Here is a 25,263-nt window from a genome sequence, read left to right on the forward strand (position 1 = left end):
ACTACATGGAAGTTAAGCCTGCATTTCAAGGGCACCCGATCCAGAGATTAGGAAGTGTAGCATTGAGATAAGCATGGACATCAGAATGAAATTGCATGGCTGCTCTCTCCTGTTGGAAAACGACATCACTTTCCACACTATCTTCTTGCCATTGTGGCATTAACCATTTTTTCAACCATGTCCAAATAGCTGATGCATTGCGAACCTCAATCAAGTAGCCGGTTATTCCCTATGCCGTGCCTGGGCAAGTGGATGATGCAATAGCTGTCTGACTCATATAGCTCAGCCAATGATGTCATGATCTCAGCTATTCTGTGATGAGCTCCTATACAGTATGATTGCTTCTCATACAACAGTAATTGATCAGTTTGGCGTGTTCCATGGCTTCTGAATTAAGTGTTGAACAGCATATTTTCATGTGCTGTAGATTTTTAAAGGACAAACCTGCTTGGAGAGCAAGAAGAGAATTCTAAGACAGTTTTCTGGAGTACGAGTGCCAACACATTATGGAAATTAGAAGATTGTGAATAAATTCACTGTGGGGTCAGTGCTAAACAAAAAAATAAGTTAAACAACTGACTGTCTTAGCAGCAAGGAAACTGAAATTTAAGCCTGGCATAGTTGCAGAAGTGCAAAGTTAAGCCCAAGAGATCCAGCTGCAAGAAACATTATTGCAGTTGGTTTCTTCAATCTGTTAACGTTGGTAAATTGAATCCTGAGTTATTGCTCTTTACTGATGAGACATGGTTTTATTTGCATGGATGTGTAAATTTGCAAAATAACCAGTATTAGTTGTGTGAGAATCCAAGAATAATGCATGAAAGTCCACTTTAGGACCTTAAAATAGGGGTTTGGTACACTATTAGTGCTAAAAGAAATTGTAGGGACTTTTACAACACCATTCATTCTGATCGATACATAAAGTGAAGTCAAAGTGGTTCAGAGCAAAAAGATCTAAGGAGTACCGCAGAAGTAACATGCATCCTTGTGTCTTGAGTTGTGAGAAGTGGATGGGGGTCAATGATCTAAAACATCTATTTTTCAATCTGATTATCCATTCATTGAAGTTGATGAGTTTTCTGCAGACATATAGAAACGGTGTGGTGGCGACCACGTGTTTGTTTACTGACACGCAGCATGCAGGAAGGAGAACAATTCTTGTGGGACTCATCTTATACCTGTTACAGCTCTCTCAGTGAGGAAAAACAGTCTGTACACTTTGAGAAGAAACTGCACTAAACACATTGACTTGGAAAGTCATGGACATGTTCCACTCGTATGTATGGATTTTCCAAACCCCAAATATGCATCTTGTGCTCATCGACCGCACCAGAAACATGGAGCGTTGCCTTGTCACTAAATGCAACTTTATCGGCTAAGCAATTGCTGTCTTCCTCCAGCTTCGCTTTTAGCTCCTCATAGAGTTGATGATGTGTAACCTATTATCTTGAGGACTGAGTGCCTGCATTAACTCCAGCTGGTGTGGTTGAAAGGCAAGTTTTTTTTGTAGTATACACCAGATAGTTTTCTGAGACATTTGCAGTTTCCAGCTTGCATGATATATTTATTTACTTTATGTTTTGAGGACTGGAGAAACAGTTGACGTATGCAATCCATACTCTCAGACAACGGGCCCGGTTTGCCTGGTCTTTTAGCGTCACACAAACAGCCAGTCGTTATGAATTTCCTATAGCACGCTCTTATTGCTCTAACACCAGCATAACACGATTCTGTTCAACAAATTATAGTCAGAGGCAATTGTTCATAATAGATTTTATGAAGATCAGCTGCCCCACTCCCAGAGGCCCGGGTTCAATTCCCAGCTCTGCCACTAAATTTGAAAAGCGGTACGGGGGCTGGAACGGAGTCCACTCAGCCTCGGGCGGTCAACTAAGTAGAGGTGGGTTCGATTACCACCTCAGCCATCCTGGAAGCAGTATTTCGTGGTTTCGCACTTCTCCAGGCAAATGCCAGGATGGTACCGACCTTAAGGCCACGGGTGCTTTCTTCCCTCTTCCTTGTCTATCCCTTCCAATCTTCCCATCCCCCAACAAGGCCTATGTTCAGTATAGCAGGTGAGGCCGCCTGGGCGAGGTACTGGTCCTCCTCCCCAGTTGTATCCCCTGACCCATTGTGTCAAGCTCCAGGAGACTGCCCTTTTGGTGGTAGAGTTAGGATCCCTCGCTGAGTCGAGGGGAAAACCAACCCTGGAAGGTAAACAGATTAAGAAGAAGAAGAAGAAGATTTTATGAAGAGTAACGATTCAAAGGAGGACAAGAACACTTTTTAAAGATTTTTAACAGCGAGACCAAGATTTTAACTTCTTCTGAGTTTAAGCAAGAAAAACTAGATTATTTTTCAGTATGTTTTTTAAAGTGTTCTACCACATTAAGAACAACAAACAGTGTCAAGAAAATGTTTTAGTGTGTGTTAAAATAAGTTTATGATTTTAACCCTTAACTATTGACGTACATTTTCAGTGACATCAACATGGACGTGAGGTCACTGAGACCGCATGAAAATTAATTTGACTACGGAAGGGACGGTTAATGAGATAAATTGCTAGCTGCTTTTATTTGAATAATTACACTTTATTGAACCCAAAACCACAAAAATATTTTCCATTTGTTAATTTGTATAACCCTCATACCTTCAGATTGCAGTCGCAGCAATTTTCGTTATTCAGAATACACTGTTCCATTTAAACACACACATATCCTTTACACTATCAACAAAAATTGACCCTAACTTGGGTATTAAAGATGTTTGATAACCACTGCACTGAAAATTAATGACACATTAGACTGATCTCTTGTTGGGGTGGAAATTGCAAGCACTGAACTTGGCCCTCAATGTTACTCTCACTCAACACATTCGAAGCAGATCTTCCTTGTACACTCCAAACATACTGGTTTTTCACATCTGTAGCACTTGTTTTATGTTTTTCTCTTCTTTGCTGGTGGGCACAGACGACAAGTTATCCGTTTTTCAAGCTTCTCCTCGGAAATGTTGATACTCTCCGCAGGGATGCTCAAAATTCTAGAGATAGCCTAGCGCCTCGAATATCTCTTGGGATCCTGGGATTTGATAATCTTCTTATCATGTGTGGCCTAGTGAGTTGAGCAGCAAGTTCTTTCAGAAAATGTTGCCTGGTCATTTGGGGGCTCTCGCGATAGGACTGATGCAAGATATTCGCATTCACAGCTGCAATATCGACGATACGGAAGAAGACTGCCATCGGCCACCTTCTTGTTCTTCTACCTGTGCAGTAGTTGACTGACATCTGATCCAGACTTCGTAGAATTATAAAACTGAATCATCTCTTCCTTCCCCGTGTCAGCATCAGTTGCTTTCCCATGGTGCATAGAGGATACTAACAAAACAGCTTTGTTTCTTTTCGGAACATGTGAGAGAAGAGTTATGTCTTTCGTGAAGCCATACACAGAGGAACCGACCTTTCTCTGCTTGGAAGGCAAGAAGTTATTTGGAATTTCCTTCTTGTTCTTTCTTACTGTCCCAACATAAGTGAGTCCCCTTTTCCTCAGCTCCTGAACAAGCTCCACTGAGGTGAACCAATTGTCAGCTGTTATATTTCTATTTGTACCCTGTATTGGTTCCGATAAACGAAGAACTGCCTGAGTTGGCTTTGAAAATTTTCTGTCTTCCCTTGAAAGACCTGTTCCATCAGTGTCCTTCCCTGCATAAATATATGCATTGTACAAATAACTATTTTTCGAATCGGTTAGGCACATCAATTTCACTCCATATTTCTCAGGCTTGTTCGGAATATACATTCTGAACTTACACCGACCTCTGAAACCAATTAGCATCTCATCTACTGTTGCATTTGTGCCAATGGAGTAACACCTTTGAGAGTTCTGAATCAACATATTCAGAAGCTCAGATATGGGTGCAATAGGATCTGTCTCTCTCCGCTGCGTTCTGTCTTCAGGATTGTCAAAACGCAGGCTGCACAGGAGAATAGAAAACCTTGTACCTGACATCACAACACGAAATATTTCACGGCCCGTACCGTCAGCTGCGAAGACTGAAGTGATGTCCTCTTTGTTAGATTTGAAAACCGCCGCATAAATAAGAAGGCCTAGAAAAGCTTTCATTTCAACTGCGTCAACATTTTGTAATTCTGGTCGGATAGACTTTCGGTAATTATTTGTCATTGCACTGAGTTTCACATTTGTCCATCGCACTAGTAAGTTCACCATTTCTTCACTAAATATTAGTGTCCATGCCGTAACAGGATCCACACTGTTTCCAACTCGAGCTGAAGGGCGCAAACCGGGAAGGTGAATCACGATATTGTGACGAGGTGTACGCACATTCTGTGGAGGTTCCACAGACGACCATTTGTACCTATTTCTACCATAAAAACACTTAGAACGTGAATCATCGTGCAGTAGCGCGGAACTTTCATCTTCTTCTCCCTCTCCTCCAGTCTCAGTATCGGTATTGTGATCACTCTCTATTTCAGTATCACCATCGTCCACATCACTCATGTCTTCTTCAAACCACTCGGTAATTGTTCCTTTGTAATTTGCATCACATGTTCGGACACTCGCCGAAGTACCTGCACGCTGACTCATTGCTACACACAGCACTATCAACTGAAGACTGCTTCAAACCATGGACGTGCGGTCACCCAGGCCGCTACGAAACTCATCAGCTTCTTATCGCAGCTGCACGGTTATTTATGACAGATAAGATAAATACAGTGGAGAGCTCATCTTAAAATAGAAAGGTACTGCAAGCAAATATACTGGCAGGGCGATAAGCGAGGTGTGGCACGTGTTTACTTTTCCACCGCGGTCATGTTGAGTTAAGGGTTAAATATGTTTTCTGTATAAGTGTAGGTTGTTAGATCCTAGAATATGGGAAGTTTTGTTTTGTGATGTAGAAGTCGCTGACGAAGGGAGTGTGTTTTCTGAAACATTTATGAGTCAAAATAATTGTTATAAAATTACAAATTTGAGAATATATTGACAGGGTGCTAGATAAAACATCACACAGTCTTCAGAAGAACACAAGACTAATGGGAGGAATTTGATTACTACTATCAGGAGATTTACGGCAGACATTGTTGGTAATTCCAAAATTGACACCCGCAGATGAAATAAGCGCAAGTATAAAGCAGTTTAAAGCAATTAATGTTCTGGAATCGCATTGAAAAGTTATCTTTAACAGAAAGTATGCGTGCATTAATAACAGGAGATCCAAGAGCACAAGAATATGCCAAAAATCTTGTAAAAATTGGAAATGATACCTATCCCTTGGATCTGCAGTGTGGTAAACTTATTTTAACAGAAGATTATTGCAACATGGTAGGAACAGAAGAACAGCTTATCGAAAATGCGTATCCATTTATAGAAAGAAACTACCTGAAAAAATAATGGTTGTATTAGCAAGCTATTTTAGCTGCTGTACAAAGAATGATATAGTGCAACAAATAAATGAGAGAATACAGAATGTGATACCAGGGGAAGAAAAATATATAAATCGATGACACAATAATGGATTAGGATGAAAGTGTGAACTTTCCAACATAATTTTTAAATTCATTAAATTCGCTTGGTATGCCTTTGCATGTATTGAAGCTAAAACTTGGATCGCCAGTTATACTATCACGAAATATTGACTTGCCGATATGATGTAATGGCACACAATTATGCTTATAACAGCACCTTAGCAATATAATTGAGGCAGTAATCCTAACCGGCAAAGAAAAAGGAAAATACTGGTTTTCATACCAATAATTCCATTGATCTCAAATGATTTGTCATTTTGTTTCAAACCATTACCATTTCCAGTGAGATTAGGTTATGGTATGACTATCAGTAAGTCTCAGGCTTGAGCTTTATTTTCCCTCTACTCACGTACCGTACCACAACTCTCACTTCATCTTACCTTCTTTCCGCGGCGCAATTACAAATTTCCTCTGCCTCTTCAATAATGTGAAGCTTTTCTTTAGCCGTGAATGATCTGTCAGAGAAATCACACCAGCCGTCCTAAACACGTACTACTACTTAAACTGACACTGTGCAAATGATGCAGTATGTACGTGGCACACTTCATGGTTTTGGTAGGAACAGAGTTACCAACAGGGCAGGTGGAAAAATACCAGCTTCGAGATTACTTTGTGTCAAGAGCACTGTACCAACCTTGGCACAAATAATACCTGTACCTCGACTTGCTGCCAGATTATGATAAAAAATATGCAGGTATTATTTCATATATACAGTACAATTCTATAATATCATTATATATATATATATATTAGCTGATGTACCTGTGCTTCACTACGGAATTCTACATTGTATACAGAATTCTAGGTTAGGTAGTGTACACGTTGTGAACAAGATTGTATTAAATTGCATAGCTTTTAACGTTACCCTAGAAACGTGATAGGGAAGTCACCAAACGTCTCTTCTCATATGAAGAATGGATTAGGGAATTTTCATTGTAACGGTAGGCCCGCTTGCCTACCATCAGTCACAATCAAGTTGGGGAGTTGTCGTCATAATGGCAGGCACGCAATCTCCACCTGCCTTTTTACATCTCAGAAAGACTGCCTTAGTAGTTTTCCAGCTGAAACAAACAGAGGTCATTACAATGGCATCAGCAGGAATGGCACGATTAAAAGCAATGCTTTCATATGAAATACTCGATCAAATGAAACACCACGCATTTTCTCACAGTACTACGCTTCTGATCTAACAACCCAAAGTTCCAGAGCTGGAATGACCAAGCCACAGAGAGCCGTGATCCATGAACACTCTTCGTCATTTTTTGGTGGCTGGGGAGGGGTCGAATAATGGAGAGTCCCAGGGCAAAGGCTGTGCTCTTTTATGAATCTGTTTCCTAGGAGTACCCTATGAAACAGAAAATCTCAATTCACTACAAATCCTTGACATACCAACCTTTACCATCATGTGTATCTTCATAATATTAACTACTTTGGCTAAAAATAAGAAAATGGCCAAAAAGTGACATATCATGGTTTGCCATCCTCGTATTGATTTAAGTGATTTAGTGAAATTAGTTGTTAATTATTTTTTTAGTTGGTTAGTCAGTGGTTTTGGCCATAAAATCTTATTGAACTCAATAGTCACCTGTTTTATTATTTTTGGTCTGGCCACACACTAGGAAGGTAAAGCTAGAATATAAGAGGACAAATTGGGGCAAATATTCATTTTTAGGAAGGGGAGTTAGGGATCGGAATAACTTACCAAGGGAGAGGTTCAATAAATTTCCATTTTCTTTGCAGTTGATTAAGAAAAAGTTAAGAAAACAACAGATAGGGAATCTGCCACCTGGGCGACTGCCCTAAATGCAGACCAGTAGTGATTGATTGATTGATTGATTGATTGATTGATTGATTGATTGATTGATTGATTGATTGATTGATTGATTGATTGATTGATTGATTGATTGATTGATTGATTGACTTCAAATGGAATAGAAAAAAATTACAGCATAGAAAAATACAAGATAATTTTGTATTAATACTACTTACAAATGGCTGCCAAACGCAGAATCATGCGTGATGTTAATGTATCATATATCCATCTATAAGGGGGAACTGTGCTTCGTTAGCGGCTTCCTGGCAGTGTTTGTGACATTGTGGCATGTATTGAGTGTGTGTTGATGTTGTCTGCTGAATCTGTGATCGTTTGATATTGGTTTTTTAAGATAAGTCTTCTGCGTCTTTTATGCCGTAGACGTTAGTCATCTTGTTTTGTCTCCAATCCATAGATAACACTACTAGACCCCCTGAGAGAGACACTCGATATATTTTTTTACTGTATTTCCATTTGCCCTAAGTGCCAGCCATTTTATTTTATTTGCCATCAATGCCGTGGAAACCATGACAAAGACAGGCACTCTGCATGCTCTCACCAGCGTTGCCGAGGAATTTGAGTCCACACTTGTTGTCACCATTACAATGGACATGAACATCTTCGGTCACAATGGGATAATCACCCATTAGTTTGGGCAGATTCTTGTCTATGTGGAAAGTAACGGAATACTACCACATTATATTTCCCAGGAAACACATGGTATGGCTCTTTGTGTAAATGATTCCGGAAGTAAAACTTCCCATCAATCGGATCTCCGAGAGGGGATAACAGTGAGACAAACCAAAGATTAGTTGAAGGAAGATGAGAAAGGAAGGTCAAAGCAGGTTAGGAAAAAGGAAAAGGAGGAAGAGAAGATAAGGATTGGAACATGGAATGTTCTAACACTGCTACACGGTGGCAAGCTGGAAAATGCGAAACAAGAGATGAAGAAAAATCGACCGGATCCCTTAGGAATGTGTGAAGTAAGATGGAGAAGCTATGGTGAGGTAGAAAGTGGAGACTACATGTTGTTTTATTCAGGAAATGAAACTGGTGGTAGTAATGGCACGGCAATTATAATAGGAAAACGGCTGAAGAACAAGGTATTAAAGATGGTCTATATAGATGATAGATTGATGAAGATTAGATTAAAGGGTGACAAGAAGGATGTTGTTCTAATATAAGTTTACATGCCAACAAGCCAACACAAGGATGAGGAAGTAGAAGAATACTATGAAAACATTGAAGAACTTTTGGTAAAGGAGAAGAGATGTGCCTGCATTATTGTAATGGGGGATTGTAATGCAGTGGTTGGTGAAGGAAGAAAAGAAGAAGTCCTTGTAAATTCAGACTGGGTACAAGGAACAACAGGGGTGAAATGTTGGTTAATTTCTGCAAACAAAACTCACTTGTGATTGGGAACATTTTGTTCGAACATCACAAGAGACGGCGTTACACGTGGACATCCAGGTTGAATGGTGAGAGGTATCAAATTGATTATATCATGATACAGAACAGGTACAGAAACTTTCTAAAGAATGCAAAAGCATACCCCGGAGGAGAGATAGATTCAGGCCACAACTTGATGGTGGGAGATTTGCAGTGCGGTTAAAAATACTGAGAAAGGGTAAACCAAGAGAATATTTTGACCTAGAAATTCTAAAGGAAAATGGTAAATATAAGGAGCTGGAAGACATATTTATGTCAAAATGGAATAGAGGTTCTAATGAAGAAAGTGCAAATGAGACATAAAAGAGGATGACAGGAAACCTCACAGATTCTGCAGAAGAAGTAGTTGGGAAAAGGACATCTGCAAGAATAAGGAAAGAATGGGTCACAAATGCAATGCTGAGCAAGATGGAGGAAAGAACGAAATGGAAGGATGTAGGATCTGAGGATGGGAAATGAATGTACAAAAAACTGAACAACAAATTAAGGAGAGAAACAGATCAAGCAAGGAAGAAATGGATGAAAGAGAGATGTGAGGAAATAGAGAAACTAGAAAAGGAAGGGAAATATGAAATGATGTATAAATTAGCTTCAGAACTGGTATTTGAAAGGAGGAAAAGCAGGACCAGTATGGAAATAGAAAGAAATGATGGCACATTGGTGATAAACCTGAGGAAATAAAGGAAAGGTGGAAAGAATATGCCTATATGAGTATGGTCAAAGAACAAATGATATAGAAATAGAAGATGAGACAAGAGTAATAGAAGATGAAAAAGGATACAGCCTTCTGGAAGGGCAGGTAGGAAAAGCTCTAAAAGAAATGAAGAATCGCAAAGCAAGTGGGATTGATGGATTACCGGTAGAGCGTTTTAAGGATCTTGGAAATAAAGGAGTGAAAGAGCTAACATATCTCTGTAAAAAGATATATGAAACTGGCGAATGGCCAGATGATTTTCTTTTAGTAGTAATAGTACCGATTGAAAAGAAAAAGAATTAAAAGAAATGTGAAGATTTTAGAACCATCAGTCTGATCACACATACAGCCAAAGTATTACTGAGAGTACTGAACAGAAGACTTCATGGAAGGCTAGACAACTGTATCTCTGAGGAACAGTATGGCTTCATGAGAGGTAAAGGAACAAGGGATGCAATTGAACTATTAAGAACATTAGGTGTGAGATACATTGAAAGAGGAAGAGAAATGTATGCTGTGTTCATTGGCCTGGAAAAAGCTTTTGACAGAGTACAGTGGAAAAAGTTAATGGACATTCTAAGCAGGAATGGAGTCGACTGGAAAGAGAGAAGGCTGATTAAGAATCTATATCTACAGCAGAAGATAAGAGTGCAGATAGGGAATGAGATGACAGAGGAAACCACAATTGGTAGGGGAGTAAGACAAGGCTGCTGTCTCTCCCCCATACTTTTCAACATGTATTTGGAAGAGATTATCCAGTAATGCATGAATGGAAAAAGAGGAGTGAAAGTTGGTGGTAGGAGAATAGAATGTATTAGATTTGCTGATGACATTGTCCTACTGGCAGAGAGTGAACGAGCTATGATGACGATGCTAACAGATCTAAATGCTGTCTGTGAAGAATTTGGAATGAGAATTAATAAAAAGACAAAATGTGTGGTGATAAGTACAAGAAAAGTAAAGACAACCATAAAGTTAGGCCAGGAAATAATAGAACAAGTGGATGCTTTCAAATACTTGAGAAGTGTAATAACAGAGGACATGAGGTACAGTCGAGAGGTGAAAACTCATATTGCGATTGCGAAGGAAGCATTTAATAAGAAGAGTAGACTTTTTCGTGGGGGCATGGATAGAGACTTGAGGAAGCAATTCGTGAAGTGCTTTGTATGGAGTGTGGCACTGTATGGAGCTGAGACATGGACATTGAGAAAAGAAGACGAAAGAAGACTGGAAGCATTTGAGATGTGGATTTGGAGGAGAATGGAAAGTATACAATGGATAGAAAAGGTAAAGAATGAAGAAGTCTTGAGAAGAGTTGGGGAAGAGAGAAATATATTAAAAGTAATCAAGAAGAGAAAGCACAATTGGATTGGTCATTGGATGAGGAGAGATTGCTTGCTTATAGATGCTATATAAGGAATGGTAAATGGAAAAAGATAAAGAGGATGGAGAAGATATCAGATGCTGGTCAGTATCAGGATAGAATACAAGTATGAGGAAACAAAGAGGGTGGCAAGAGACAGGATTGCGTGGAGAGCTGCCATGTGAAGACCCTGCCATATGGCAGAAAACTGATGATGATGATGATGATGATGATGATGATGATGATGATGATGATGATGATGATGAATACTACACGCAGTAAAAGAAACTTCTCCAATAAAAATATTTATGCATGTTCAAAACATTTTAACACATTTCTGGACATCACTTGATATATTATAAGTTATTCACAAATACATATACACATTCAAAAAGGAATGCTAAAACAATTTCAGAACAAGTCTGAATATCCAATATAGGCTCCTGATACAAAATGGTTTAAATAATGCAGGCATAAACATAGTAGCATCACCAGATACCTTAGGAATCATTTTCAGTATCTCAAACATCAAGGTACCGCTAATCGATACATAGATATGGAAATATATCGATTTGCAGATGATGTATTGTGATATATCATGGTTTGCATTGAAAAATTTGTCTAAAATCACAAATTTAACCTTAGGAATCATTTTCAGTATCTCAAACATCAAGGTACCGCTAATCGATACATAGATATGGAAATATATCGATTTGCAGATGATGTATTGTGATATATCATGGTTTGCATTGAAAAATTTGTCTAAAATCACAAATTTACATAGAAATTCACCCAAAAAATGGTGAATTACATTAAAATTTATGAAAGAAAAAGATAAAATGACCAAGATTTGCAATATGGTGTGACTAAAACGCTCGCAAACCGATCAGTAGACATTAAGAACCGCTTATATTACACCTACCGTACAATTTATAAGAATTTGGGGAAAGGGGTCTCTTCTAATATGTAATCTGTCATGGGTACTGAGCAAAGAATACAGTATTTAGACAGAGGATAGTTGGCCACATAACACAACTGGCTACCTGTGTCCTTTGGGACATATGTGGATGAGCCTCACTTCTCTACTATGTAGCCAGTCTAACTTTGCGCCACAAAAGAAGGAGGTTCCAGCACTGTTGGCAATGGTGTGAGGAAACGCGGCCAGCCAGGCATGATAGATGAACAAATTAAATGAAAGACAATTTGCCATCAAAACAACTAGTATCATAGAGTAGAATATTACCTTTTCTCTAGCTGAGTAGTTCAATACTGGGTATTCAAAACCACTATTATTGTCACTGGTATCTCCAAGCTATGTTAAAATCTTCTCACTTTCCCCTTCCATGATGTGAACTCTTTCTCAGTTCTGTTGCCCTAATTGTATCACATGACCACACGCATTTTGCCGCTCTTGTGCTCTCACAGATTCTATAGCGTCCATTGTAAGGCTATAGATTCTTTTATCCACTGATTGATGTTTTCTATCCTACCCTTCACAATATTCCATACAAGTTCTGTGGGATTTAGATCACACCTTTATGTTATTGTTTCCGGGCAATCACTGAGATCAAGTTTCTTTGAAGCTTATATTGCAGGCTTTTTTTGCTAGGAATCTTGTGATATGAAGTATCGTTGTCCATAACAATCAGCCCATTCGGTGCTTAATTTGGTCCATCTTTCTTCATTTCACCTTTTAACATTTTCAAAATTCATTTTATTATGGTAATTGCTGCTCTTCAATTTTGCTTTGAATTTTAGCAAGGCACTAGGTGCAAATCCATGTCTACCACCAGCATGGTCAATTATTAAACTTTCACCAGGGCTGTTATTCTTCCGTAAACCAAATTCATCAACTTTTTGCCAGTATTTATTGACAGTATAATGAGAATGAAAAATAGGCATACTTAACTAGTTAAGAGTTCCCAGATTCTCTGTTACGTCTGTATCTACCACACCAAGAAATGATATTGTTCCGCTTCATTAACACGTCTGTTATTCTTGTATTTCTTGAATTTGAATCCCATTGATTTTGTAATTTTTCTCAACTTTTTTAATTTCCTGTAAAATTCAAGTCGCTCTTGGCTGTTTAATGATTTTTTTCTCAAAGTAGGAACTTCCATCTTAACTGTGTAAAATGAATGAACAATGTTTGATAGTGCAGAGAAGTCAATGATGTCCAACTATCTTTTAAAAGAGGATGGTTTTCTTTTCTTGTTGGAGTTGATAATTTGGAGCCAGTAGCAGTGATGCTGTGAAATGCCCTGAATTCTTCTCTTCATCACAATGCTTTATTTCATTCCTAAATTTGTTACCAGTCACTCTAGAAAGTTTTCTTAGAAGATATTATACCACTGAAATGAAAGAAGAGATATGCCACAGAACAACCATGAGCATGCTTATAGAGCAACTTGTAGCTCTTTGGAACATGACTGTACATCATTCACTAGCTGTCAGTCAGATAGTAGCTGATTCTGGCACAGGAAGCAGGGCAAATTGGAGCAGGTGAGTGGGGAGGTAGAAGATTGAGGTTGGATTTGCATTCTTTCTGCTGCAGTTGGCTGCAGAATTCAAGCTTCTTGACAAGCAGAAAGATAATTTACCTGGATACCACTTATGGTATTTGCTCTTATGTTACCTCATTGCCAGTGCCAACATTTTATATCAGCCAAATTAAGGCCTTGATTTCATCCGAATATCCCTTCGAAAATGTATCACTTTCTTTTTCATTCTTATGTTTTCTAATGATCATTAACAATACACAAGAGTCAAAATACTGTGATTTTCAAATATTGACCTATTTTACCCATTGATTTATTTGTGGACTGCTTGATATAACTTCTTCTTAAGTAAACAGTATGTGCTGCAGAGAACCAAACTATTAAAGAGGTGACATACTTTATTTAAAGCCTCTAATTATAAAAGTACTTTTAAAAGAGAAGACTAAGACCATTGGCTAATTGCCAAAAAATAAAACATGTGAACAGAGCAGTTCATTATCACCAGATTCAAAGACTACAGCTCTATTACATAGATTACATATTGCTGCAGGCAGTGGTTTGCTGTCCACTTTGAGGATTTACATTTCAGTGGTTATTGGTATTTGTCAAACTGTCGATAAAGGAAACAGTTCAATTAGTAAATACAAAAATACTTTGAAATTATGTTATTTTTTCGTCTTTGCTGCCAACATATTTCATTCAAACTGCTTGGGGGGGGGGGGGGGGGTTGCGCCAACAAGGGTCAGAAAAGTAACTTTTTTGTTTTTAGGAATTTTAGTTATTTGAAGTATGTTTAATAAGATTTTGGTAGTTAAATTGCTGAAAGTCATTTCTGACAACCCATATCGCATTTAAATGTCTAGTTGACACCTGCAGTTATGCCCATCTTTTTGGTGAGGTGTGTATAAATTTTAAACTAAACTCCCTAATTTCAAATTTCTTGGACTAGCAGTGTGGTTTGGTGGCACACTCTTGTCACTGTACTGCATATTAATGGTTTCCAATCATCACTTGTTCGATTGGTGTTGTTTACTGGAGCACAAGTTTGTTCTTGTTTGTTTCAGTATTAAATCAAACATTTATTCAAAATGCCTCGGTCTGCTCAAGTATTTAAGACACTTTTGGAAGGAAAAAGATGTGCATGTGAAATTGTTAGTAATCAGCAGGCTGGTAGTGAAAGTGTAAATAGTATTGATAATGATGTAGCAGGGATTAATAATTTAGATTATAGAGTTTCAGCGCCAAGTAACAGTACAGTTTAACAGAAATTCCTGTTGTAAGTCCTAGTATGTCAAGGAAGAAGCTTTCTGTGCCTAGTAATATAAGTGACAGTAATTTTGTAAAGAGTGGTAATTCTGTAACAAGCTTACAACTGCTTTCAGCTACTGTGTGTAAATTTGCATAAATTAATCCAAATGATCCAGAATATGGGTCAGGAATGCACTGAGGAATCCTTCATCTTGGTTTCAATTTATCTCAACCTATTTTTCTAAGTTGATGTTCCTTTCTCTCGACAACCACAAGTGTTAGGAATATGAAACTTGCACCATATCTTCTTGGGGTTTCAAATATACTGACAAGTTTCTGTCTTACCTGTCTTAAAAATTATGGCAATGCAAAGTATTTGTTTTAATTGACTTCTAAGAAAAAATATTCAAATATGTAGTTGTGGATGAATATTTGTAAAAGTTTGTCAATGTGTACACAAAGCTTCATTCTTTCAGTGTGTCAACTTTTATTGATTTCTGTGCAACAGTGATTTTATAACTACTCCTGAGTGGTCAGATATACCAACCTATCAGTTGACATTTACCACAGACTCGTAAATAATAAGGAGAATTGTTCCAGCTGCAGCAGTTACATTTGCAGATCATTGCAAGCTTGAAAGGAGGGTGTGGCTGTAGAGATGCCATATTTAAAAGACCGATTTGGGGACTTCAGATTGTGATCATGTAAAAAATAATTATATCAGCATGTAGAGTACACTCCAGGGAATGATATCACACCAAAAAATAAAATTTCAATTTTTGACCGCAAAACACTTCCTTGTGTCCTTTGTGATGTACAGAGAACAAAACTATTAGCCAATGGGTGAGTTGGCCGTGCAGTTAGAAAAAATAAAATTTCAATTTTTGACTGCAAAACACTTCCTAGTGTCCTTTGTGATGTACAGAGAACAAAACTATTAGCCACTGGGTGAGTTGGCCGTGTGGTTAGAGGCGTGCAGCTGTGAGCTTGCATCCGGGAGATAGTGGATTCGAATCCCACTGTCGGCAGCCCTGAAGATGATTTTCCGTGATTTCCCATTTTCACACCAGGCATATGCTGGGGCTGTACCCTAATTAACGCCATGGCCACTTCCTTCCAACTCGTAGGCCTTTCCTCTCCCATCGTCACCATAAGACCTATCTGTGTTGGTGCGACATAAAGCAACTAGCAAAAAAAAAAACTATTAGCCCTTTAGGTTCTGTAGTGCCAGCATATAAACCTGCAGTTTGTAGCCTGTGGATTAAATGCCAATAGTTACCACAATATTTTTCAGAATGATGTTACATATATGCATTTTTAGAGCAGATTCTGTAGTTTAATTGTATGCAGGACATAACTTTATTCAAAAGCAAAGTCACCTCCGTACAGGCCATGAAGGCCCTTTGAGGAGAGGGAGGGAAAGTCTTACACCATTGTTAACCTTGGCACGTGATGGGGTAGGGTGGTTAGCTCTACACCCAGCCGCCTTTGCCCCCAGGAATTAACCTGGTACTCATTTTTGGCGTAGGCTGAGTGACATAACTTTATTCAGGAAATGGAAAGACCTAACAGTCATTTTAATATTTAAAAACAAAACAAAATCTAAAACCGTTCACAATTCAAGGCAAAATTGCTAGAAAAACATTTCTCTAAGTTGAAAAATCTAATAGGCCTATATACAAATTGTTCCTTATATGTTCTCAGTCACTAGTTAAAGTTTGAGTGCAGTATTTGCAAAACTATGGTAACAACATAAAATAATATGAGTAGACATGTAAAGTGGGAAGTTAGGTTCGGTTACTTAAGTTTTCTGTGTGGATTCCTTTTTATTCTTTCTCCTCTTCTTCAGCAGGTTTCCTTCTCTTTATTTCTCTAGGCCGATAACAGTGTTCTTGTTGTCTCCAGCATTGTAGGCCTACCTCTACCTGCATTAGCAGCATCAAAGAAGTACATAATCCTCGGAGTCACGCGATCATCATTTTCCGGCATTTGAGTCTGCTCTGGCTCACTAACAGTACTTGTATCATTACTATTAATTTCACCATGTTCTACATCACTAAAATTGCCAGCAAAGTTGACATCTCGAATCACCAGACCACATGTAAACGTTGAAATTCCAAAGCAAAGAGGCTGGAATATTTACATAGATATGGAACTCCTTACAGCAGTAAAAGTAAACTTCAAACTATGCCTGACAACTTAGTATGCGTCTTATGTCAGTAGATGTCACTTAAGATACTTTCATCGCAACTTTCATGAACATCAATTTTTCGACGCTAGCACCACAGACAGGTGCACAATGTCGAAAAATCAACCTTTGGTTTATTTAAAGACTCTTAAGTAAGTTTCTATATGGTGTAATTATGATGAGAGGAACATTTAATTTAATTTAATTTGTGACTGAAGGGACCAAGTAGACTTTCACAAGATACACCCAGAGTTAACACCAAAATCTTTCGAGAATTGGAGTGAAGAAGAGCACTAAAATAATGCACTCTTATTTAAGCAGTTCACTCCAGCCAACAAATTTATCTGAGAACCCCAAGGAATGTCATGGAATGAATGGAGATAAGACATTAAAATTACTATAAATGTGTCAGCTGTCCATAGTGTACCAGGCAAACCCCAGAATGACAACTCTGCCACAGGGAGATTGAAATACTTACCTATGTTCTGGGAGGTTGTCCGCATGGTGAACTTTTAAAGAACTCATGTCATCATACAGCCAGAACATATATCACTAATGCATTGAAGGAGAAAGAATTTAATGTGTATGAAGAGATTCAAGTTGTCTTCACTGACTGCATTAATAGATAGGCTGATATCACTTTTCAGCCACCCTTTCCCCATGGATACATTATAGATCCCACCATCTGATTTGTGGCCCATGAGTGCCAACCTGAAGAAGTTGATACAGAAAACAGAAGTATCTTTGAACCTACCATTAAATACTTTCGAGAAGAATATCGTCTCAAGTCTCTGACTGTCGTCGGTCCGATGATAGGAGCAAGAGGAACTATCCCAAAATTTTCACTGATTTCTGCAGATGGTTGGACCTCACAAAGTTATGCAAGAAGGTTTTGAAATAAACTTCAAAAACTTTCACTTGCCAATTCATTTATTCTACTTATACATCCTTGTGTGAAATGAAATAAGTAATCCTCATAACATAAAAAGGAAAGTGATTACATCAGTTGCCTTAATTGCACGCAGAAGTTTTGTTTATATACATTAAGGAATCATACTTGTGGATCTTAAGAGCACCGAGCGGAGTGGCTGCAGGTGTTAACTCACTATGGTTATGGAGCCAAGTTCCGTTTTGGGGAGACATGAGGATTCAAACCCCACATCAGCTCTCCTAAGAATGGTTTTCTGTTTTTTCCCCTTTCCGCTTCCAGAAAAATGCTGGTACAGTTCCTATTTATAGGCCACAGCCGATGCCTTCCACTTCCTTTTCCCATTTAATTCACCATCATTTGTTTCATCTTCACTAACTGGTTATCCAGTCACAAAAATATGTCATATAATGTCGTATCATCCCTGACCCTGTATCAGATAAAATGGGACTAAGGTGTTGACATGCTTACAGACCTCAAGAGCACTGTTCAAGTAATGGTTTATTAACTTAATAATTTTTATTTTTTTATTTTTTCAAACTATTTATCTCCACATAGGTGATTAATTTTTATTGTATTCAGTACTCTTTGTCATCATGGCAATCTGTAAATGATACAAGAAAGTTTTGAAATAAACTTCAAAAACTTTCGCTTGCTAGTTCATTTATTCTACTTATTCATCCTTGTGTGAAATGAAATAAGCAATCCTCATAAAATAAAACTGAACTAGTACAAAGCGAAAACATTATTATCTGAATATTTAGATCATTGTTTATCTTGTTTTAGGGATAATTATATTTCCTAAGCTTTTATAACCAAGCTCGATAGCTGCAGTCGCTTAAGTGCGGCCAGTATCCAGTATTCGGGAGATAGTAGGTTCGAACCCCACTGTCGGCAGCCCTGAAAATGGTTTTCCGTGGTTTCCCATTTTCACACCAGGCAAATGCTGGGGCTGTACCTTAATTAAGGCCACGGCCACTTCCTTCCCACTCCTAGCCCTTTCCTGTCCCATCGTCGCCATAGGACCTATCTGTGTCGGTGCGACGTAAAACAACTAGCAAAAAAAGAAAAAAAAAAGCTTTTATAATTGCATATTTATTAATCAAGTTTTGGCTGTCATTACAGTAGCATTTCTTTTAAAACTGCCTTTATTGAAAACTGAAATTCCAACATTCTAATGAAATATTTAATAGGAAAGAGCCGCAATAATTCTGAATGCCAGATAGGAGGTACAATACCTTATCGAAGCATGTGAACAGTTTCTAAAACTTAGGCTATATGTTCTTCTAGAATGGCAGTATAGTGAGAGATATCAAGGAAAAGTGTTTCAAATTTATGCAGTAAGATGGCTCTTGTGATAATCTACTGTATTTTACAAGAAAGATCTGAGTTCACTGACCAAATTTCTGTTGCTTCACTTATTTTCAGGCTGATTTTGCTACAAGTGACCTAAAGAAACATGGGCTCCTATTTATTAGCTGGAGATAACAGGCTTGAAAAAATAAATTGTTGAACAAATGGATGGGAGTAAGGAAAGGGAACTCTCAGTGAACAAACAAAATTTTAAGAATTTACACGTTCTGTTACCTTGAAAAAAATAGTTACACAGAGTTGTAAAGTCAAAAGAGCTACAGTGTAAACTGCATGTAAAGGAACATGAAGGTGATGAGTCTGATTATACTGATTATCCAGATTGAACAATAATGAAAATATATCTCCCCAGAATTGTGGCATTGTTCGTGACAATAGCAGATTGATTACCACTTTGGGGTAGTGCCTATGCTTGAACTTTTCATCATGCTGAGTCAAATGATTTTTGTTTTGGGCCAATGATTAGGCATTGGTGAGAGATACAACTGAGATTGTTAGACTTGGAGGAGTTAAGTTCACAGCTGCTCCTAACTTGGAGATCATACACTGCCTCTGAGCTCTGAGCTACCCACTATGAGTTCAGACACTCAGAGTAAGTCTGATACTTGCCCCTAACATGGTTCAGATGCCTTTTACTTCATTAATCCCAAGTACTGGGCTGTCTAAATGCAGATCAGTAGTGATTGATTTAGATTAGATTTAGTCTCCTTCACCACGTACGCCATACCAAGTCCACCTTCTCCACCATAGGTGCCAATGAGTTCTTCACTCGTAACCCTGAGCTGGGACTCATACTAATACTAGATGTTACACACCACATCATTGTACTCTGGGACTCACATGGGCAGTGTCGCCACACCCTAAAGTAGAGCTACCCCAGTGTCTATTGTAACGTCATCCATTTCTCTTTTTGGACTTGGTATATGGTCCAGATAATGTGAACAGAGATGGGATGCATTATATTCCTGTAAAGAAATTGATTCTTGATGAGCTTTAATAGCATTAAGGTCATCTATTTATAGAAGGTGATAACAATGCACTATGCAGATACTGATCTTCAGATTGGCCTATTAGAGGCCAGAACTTGGTTCTAGATCACTCAGATGTGGAGTAAATAATAATATTATGATTTGTTATCATGGAAATGTTCTGTTCACATGCAACTTGCCAGTGCTAATTCATTTCTCACTCTATAATATAGCAATCAATGACATCTGTAGACACTTTAAGAAAACTCATGTCATTTGGACTTGACTTCCTCTTTAGGGAGATTACTTATACACAATATTAGGTTGGAGCTTTTAATTTATTTTTCAATAACTTCTTCTGTAACTTCTTTTACAGTGGTAGTTTAATACCCACAAACGCTAATCGCTGTGGTGACTATGTGGGAATTTGGGAACAGATCAGTTCAAAGACCAGCATTGACCATCCTTCAGGTGGTTTTCCTAGTTTTTGCCGTTTTGCAAAGTCTTAACGACTATGGTTCTTCCATTATCAAGATCTGTATCACTTCCTCCTAGCCCAAGTTTAAAATGAATGTACCAGAACATACACCACTATACGCCAGGTTAACCTTAACACCCCAGTAGCCCGAATGTGAGAGGTCCGTGATACAGTACTATTTCCTGTTTCTACAACTGTGTTATTGACTTGAAGATACAAAACCTTTGCACATTAGTCATTATATGGAAAGGGTCATCACATCCATGTAGAAACTGGGAGGGTTCAGGTTTCTGTCACACAAATGTTCCAATATTTTCAACACAAAGTTAGCAATATTTGAAATAGTGATCACTGAAATTCTTCTTTGATAAGTCATTTTTATTGATGAGAGATTTTGAGTTGTCACATACACATTTTTTACATACCGATGGGGGATGTATTATATTCCTGTAAAGACATTTATTCTTAATGAGCTTTTGACTGCTTAGGATTAGACAGATATAACTACAGTTTTAGCTTTTTGTAGATACTGCCAAAGTTTTGATCAGGAAATACATACTTACCTTTGAATCAGACAAACACATACAGTATCTACCCACCACACTCCATGCAGTGGAGTATGATTCAAAGATAGATGTGGATTTTTTGATAGAAATTATGACAGTATAAACAAAAAGCTAAAAAATGTAGCTATGCCTGTCTGATCCTAAGCAGTCACTTCAGTAGTGTTAAGACCATCAATTTAGAGAAGTTCCATATATTATAGTATGTAATTATAAGTAAAACATGTGTAATTTGTGACCTGTCTTAGAAATTATGTCAGGTAATTTTCTCACCTGTTTATATTCTGTTATCCTTCAAATTAATGGACACTTAGGATAACTTCGATAGCATGGAACACATGTAGTATATGTAAAATTCATACATAACAATATTTTGGTATTTTCTAACAACTGAATAATTAATTAATTGTTTTCGGTGATTTGATTGTTAATAATTTACAAATGTTACTATATTGCCAAGTTCCAGCCAGCCTTACCTGCTACCTGGCCAGCATGCGTTGATGTCGTGTGCGTGGTGTGACACTAACCCTAACCATTCATCATTATTCCTGAACTATCCCAACTCTTGTTTGTCTTTCTTTCTTCCTTTTCAGCGGGGTCTTTGCTGTTTTCCAGGATTCTCTAATACAAGCACTACGCCGAGAAAAGGAAAAATACCCAAACCACTACTGGCGAGTGTAGGGGGCACTTCCTCCCATCATCATTTGTTTGAACCTGGTTTCTTGCAAGGTTTAGTGCCAAATCGATATGAGCAGGGCCGTCCTGAAGAGATCATGCTGCTGGAAAAACAGGGACGTAGCTCACAACAGCAGCGTATGCAGGAAACTTGTCTTACAGGAACGGGTAGCTCTGGGGCTAGGAACCGATCAGGTAGTCTCCCTCCTACATCGCTTCCTCGACCACGTAGAGCACATAAGCCTCCTGGTGCTGGTAAAGACCGTAAACTTGGAGAATATGGTCGGTTAAGTGATGGGGAAGGTAGAAAGACACCTGCCAATTCATGTGTGGGGGCAGATTCTTTGGAGAACAAGGGGCGTGAATCACCTGCCAGATCCAACATATCCTCACCTAGAAAGTTGGGTGAATATGGGCGTCTTGGGGATGGAGAAGGACGAACCTTGAGGAAGCCTAGCAGCATAGCTCGGGTTGGAACCATTGGATCAAGTCAAGACAGCTCCATGGCTGGAACCAAAGGAAGGGATTCAGCTGCCAGTGCAAGTGAAGACTCTGGTTCAACAGTAACCTCTCCATCCAAATTAAGATTGTTCCAAAGCCCCAGAACCAGGAGAGGGTCATCTGTTACTAGAGACACAAAACCTGCTTCGACTGATAGCAGTGCAAGTAGCAAATCTGTTGCTAGTACTGGTAAGTATCGTATCCAGTTCTGAAAAAAAAAAAGTTTCAGTTTAGTCCTCCATTTTAAAGTGCCTTTTAAAAGCTACAAATCTGTTAGTTACACAAGAAATAAGACTGAAAAACTATTTTACTAAATGTATCTGTACCTTTTTGTATTCTGTATTCGCCAGTTACACATTTTTAATACCACAGAAACTTAAGATCCTAATATCAGAATCTAGTCTTTATTGTTCAACCATCAAGTAGGTTATATTAATTTATACAGTTGTTATTTACATAAAGCTTTATATTTAATCATAAAGCCAAATATATATATATGTATATTTGTAGTATCATGTTTAATACTATGTAATCTACAAGAGAGAGAAAAACATAGGGCTGAGTTTGTGTTTTATGTATTTATTTATTTATTTATTTATTTATTTTACTTTGTTTTATTTTTCCATGTGATATTCTTTTCAATCCCAAATCCCTACAGAGTTGGTATACCCATTTTAGAAGCAGGCACCATTATAGCACTTGTAAATTGCACTAATTAAAATAATCCTTGAACAGCCCTATCCTAACACTCATGAGCAATTGAATTAGTTACCCAGCTTGTGATGTGTAGAACCCCCCTTTTGCCTTGATGACAGCGGCGATGCGGCGTGGCTCGGACTCCACAAGACACTGGAAGCATTGGGGAGCCATACTGAAATGTAATTGCTGGACAACCTCCCATAATCCATGAAGATTGGTCAGAACAGGGTCCAGGGCACACATATTCCTCTCGACAGCATCCCAGATGTGCTCAATGTTATTGAGATCAGGGCACTTCGGAGGCGAGGCAAGCATCTTCACATCCATGGAGTGCTCATCAAATTAGTCAGCCACAATTCAAAAGTGATGGGCTGGAACATTTTCTTGCTGTAGATACATGTTGTCTGCAGGATGCTGGAGGTGAACAAAAGGGTTAACATGATCAGCCAGCAGGTTCCTGTAATGAAGGATGTCAGATGTACCAGGGTCCCATTTCATCCCACATGAACAGTCCCCATATGAGGACACCACCACCACCGTTCTGAACTGTACGCTGCAGGCAAGAGGCCACCATGATATCACACTCACACGTAGTTGCTTCTGTACCCAATGACAAGGATGATTTTGGATGGTATGGCTGCTCACATGTCGTCATTGTCCAGCATTGAATTGGCAGATGATGTCATGTCATCCTATTACATTTACCGGTCTGAACACAGCACCATTATCCCGTTATGACAGCTATCTCCAATTCAATTACTTATGAGTATTCTTTTATGGTATTTTTGTAAGAACCATGCCTCTGAATGCTACTACTACAAATAGTGCAGCTGAGTTGCAAGACCAATTCAGAACCGTAACCTAACACTGAAACCATCATTTTGATGTCTGGGAAGTTTTTTTTTAATGTTGGAAGAATTAATATCCAATATCATCTGGTGTATGTAATGCTGCAACTATACAGTAGGATAGAACTACAATAGAGCCCCAGGAATTTGAGCTAATTGGGGCTGACCCTAATCTTGATTTACAAAAACTTGGATTACATGGAAATAAGAACAAACCAAAGGATAATGTTCAAATAACCGCTCTGGTCACCCTTCTTTGATTACAGACTATTTGGTGGCTTCAGTTGAAGTGAAGATTCGTGAGAACAGGCGCTTCACAATAACAGGTCTCTCAAACAAATTTCCTGACGTGTCGAGATCAGTGCTTTACAACATTGTTTCTGAACACCTAAAGTTCAGGAAACTGTGCTCCCGTTGGGTCCCGAAACTCCTAACAGAGGACTACAAAAGTCAAAGATTTGAGTGTGCGATGAAGTTCTTGACTCGTTATGACGAAGAAGGTGACTGCTTCTTGAGTCAGATTGTAACTGGAGACGAAACATGGGTTTCGCATATCATGCCTGAATCGAAGCAACAGAACATGGAATGGAAACACACACATACTCGCCTGTTAAGGTGAAGGCCAAACAGACTCTGTCCCAGCGCAAAATCATGGCGTCGGTATTTTGGGATAGGCATGGTGTTTTGTTGGTCGACTTCATGCAACGAGGAACCACTATCAATGCAGAAGCATACTGCCAAACCCTGAGAAAGGTACGCAGAGCGATTCAAAACAAAAGACGTGGCATGCTGACGAAAGGAATTGTCCTTCTCCATGACAATGCAAGACCTCACACTGCAGGTCAGACCCGCAATTTATTGGATAGTTTTGGCTGGGAAGTTTTAGACCACCCACCCTACAGTCCTGATCTTACGCCGAGCGATTACCATCTGTTCCTCCACCTCAAACATCACCTCAGTGGCAACCATTACAATGATGATGACGACGTGAAAACTGCAGTGAACTCTTGGTTATTGGAGCAGGCGGAAAGTTGAAGAGGGTATTTTAATATTGGTTACGAGGTATGATAAGTGTTTGAACAAACTTGACAACTATGTCGCAAAATAGAGTGAAGTTTGTACTTTCTGAAAATGAATTTACTTGTTTTAAATAACCTTTCGTTGTGTACTTATTTTCAAACGGACCTTACTTAAAAAACACGCCTCGTATATGCAGCTGCAAGACATGACAGGAAAACACAAACGTGTTGTTCTAATCATCAGTGATCTGCATTTAGACTGTCGCCCAAATGGCAGTTCCCTATCAGTTGTTTACTTAGCCTTAAATATTTTTAAAGAACTTGGAAATTCATGAAACATTTCCCTTGATAAATTATTCCAATCCCTTACACTCCTCGGCTTATAAATGAATATTTGTCCTCTTGAATTCTAACTTCCTTT

The 25,263-nt window shown here is 38.5% G+C and overlaps 1 protein-coding gene across 2 annotated transcripts in view; it reads left to right on the forward strand.

Annotated features, from left to right (window-relative positions):
- LOC136858307 (centrosomal protein of 164 kDa) overlaps positions 1-22,850 on the forward strand; it is a 208,807-nt gene extending 185,957 nt beyond the window's left edge. For both annotated transcript variants that reach the window (XM_067137748.2, XM_067137749.2), the window contains exon 13: positions 21,694-22,850. In XM_067137748.2, the coding sequence (XP_066993849.1) occupies positions 21,694-22,488 (795 nt within the window). In that variant the 3' untranslated portion in view covers positions 22,489-22,850. The remainder of the gene's footprint in view (positions 1-21,693) is intronic.
- The last annotated feature ends 2,413 nt before the right edge of the window (positions 22,851-25,263 follow it).

This window comes from Anabrus simplex, chromosome 1 (assembly GCF_040414725.1).
Source record: "Anabrus simplex isolate iqAnaSimp1 chromosome 1, ASM4041472v1, whole genome shotgun sequence".
Classification (NCBI taxonomy): Eukaryota; Metazoa; Arthropoda; class Insecta; order Orthoptera; family Tettigoniidae; genus Anabrus; species Anabrus simplex.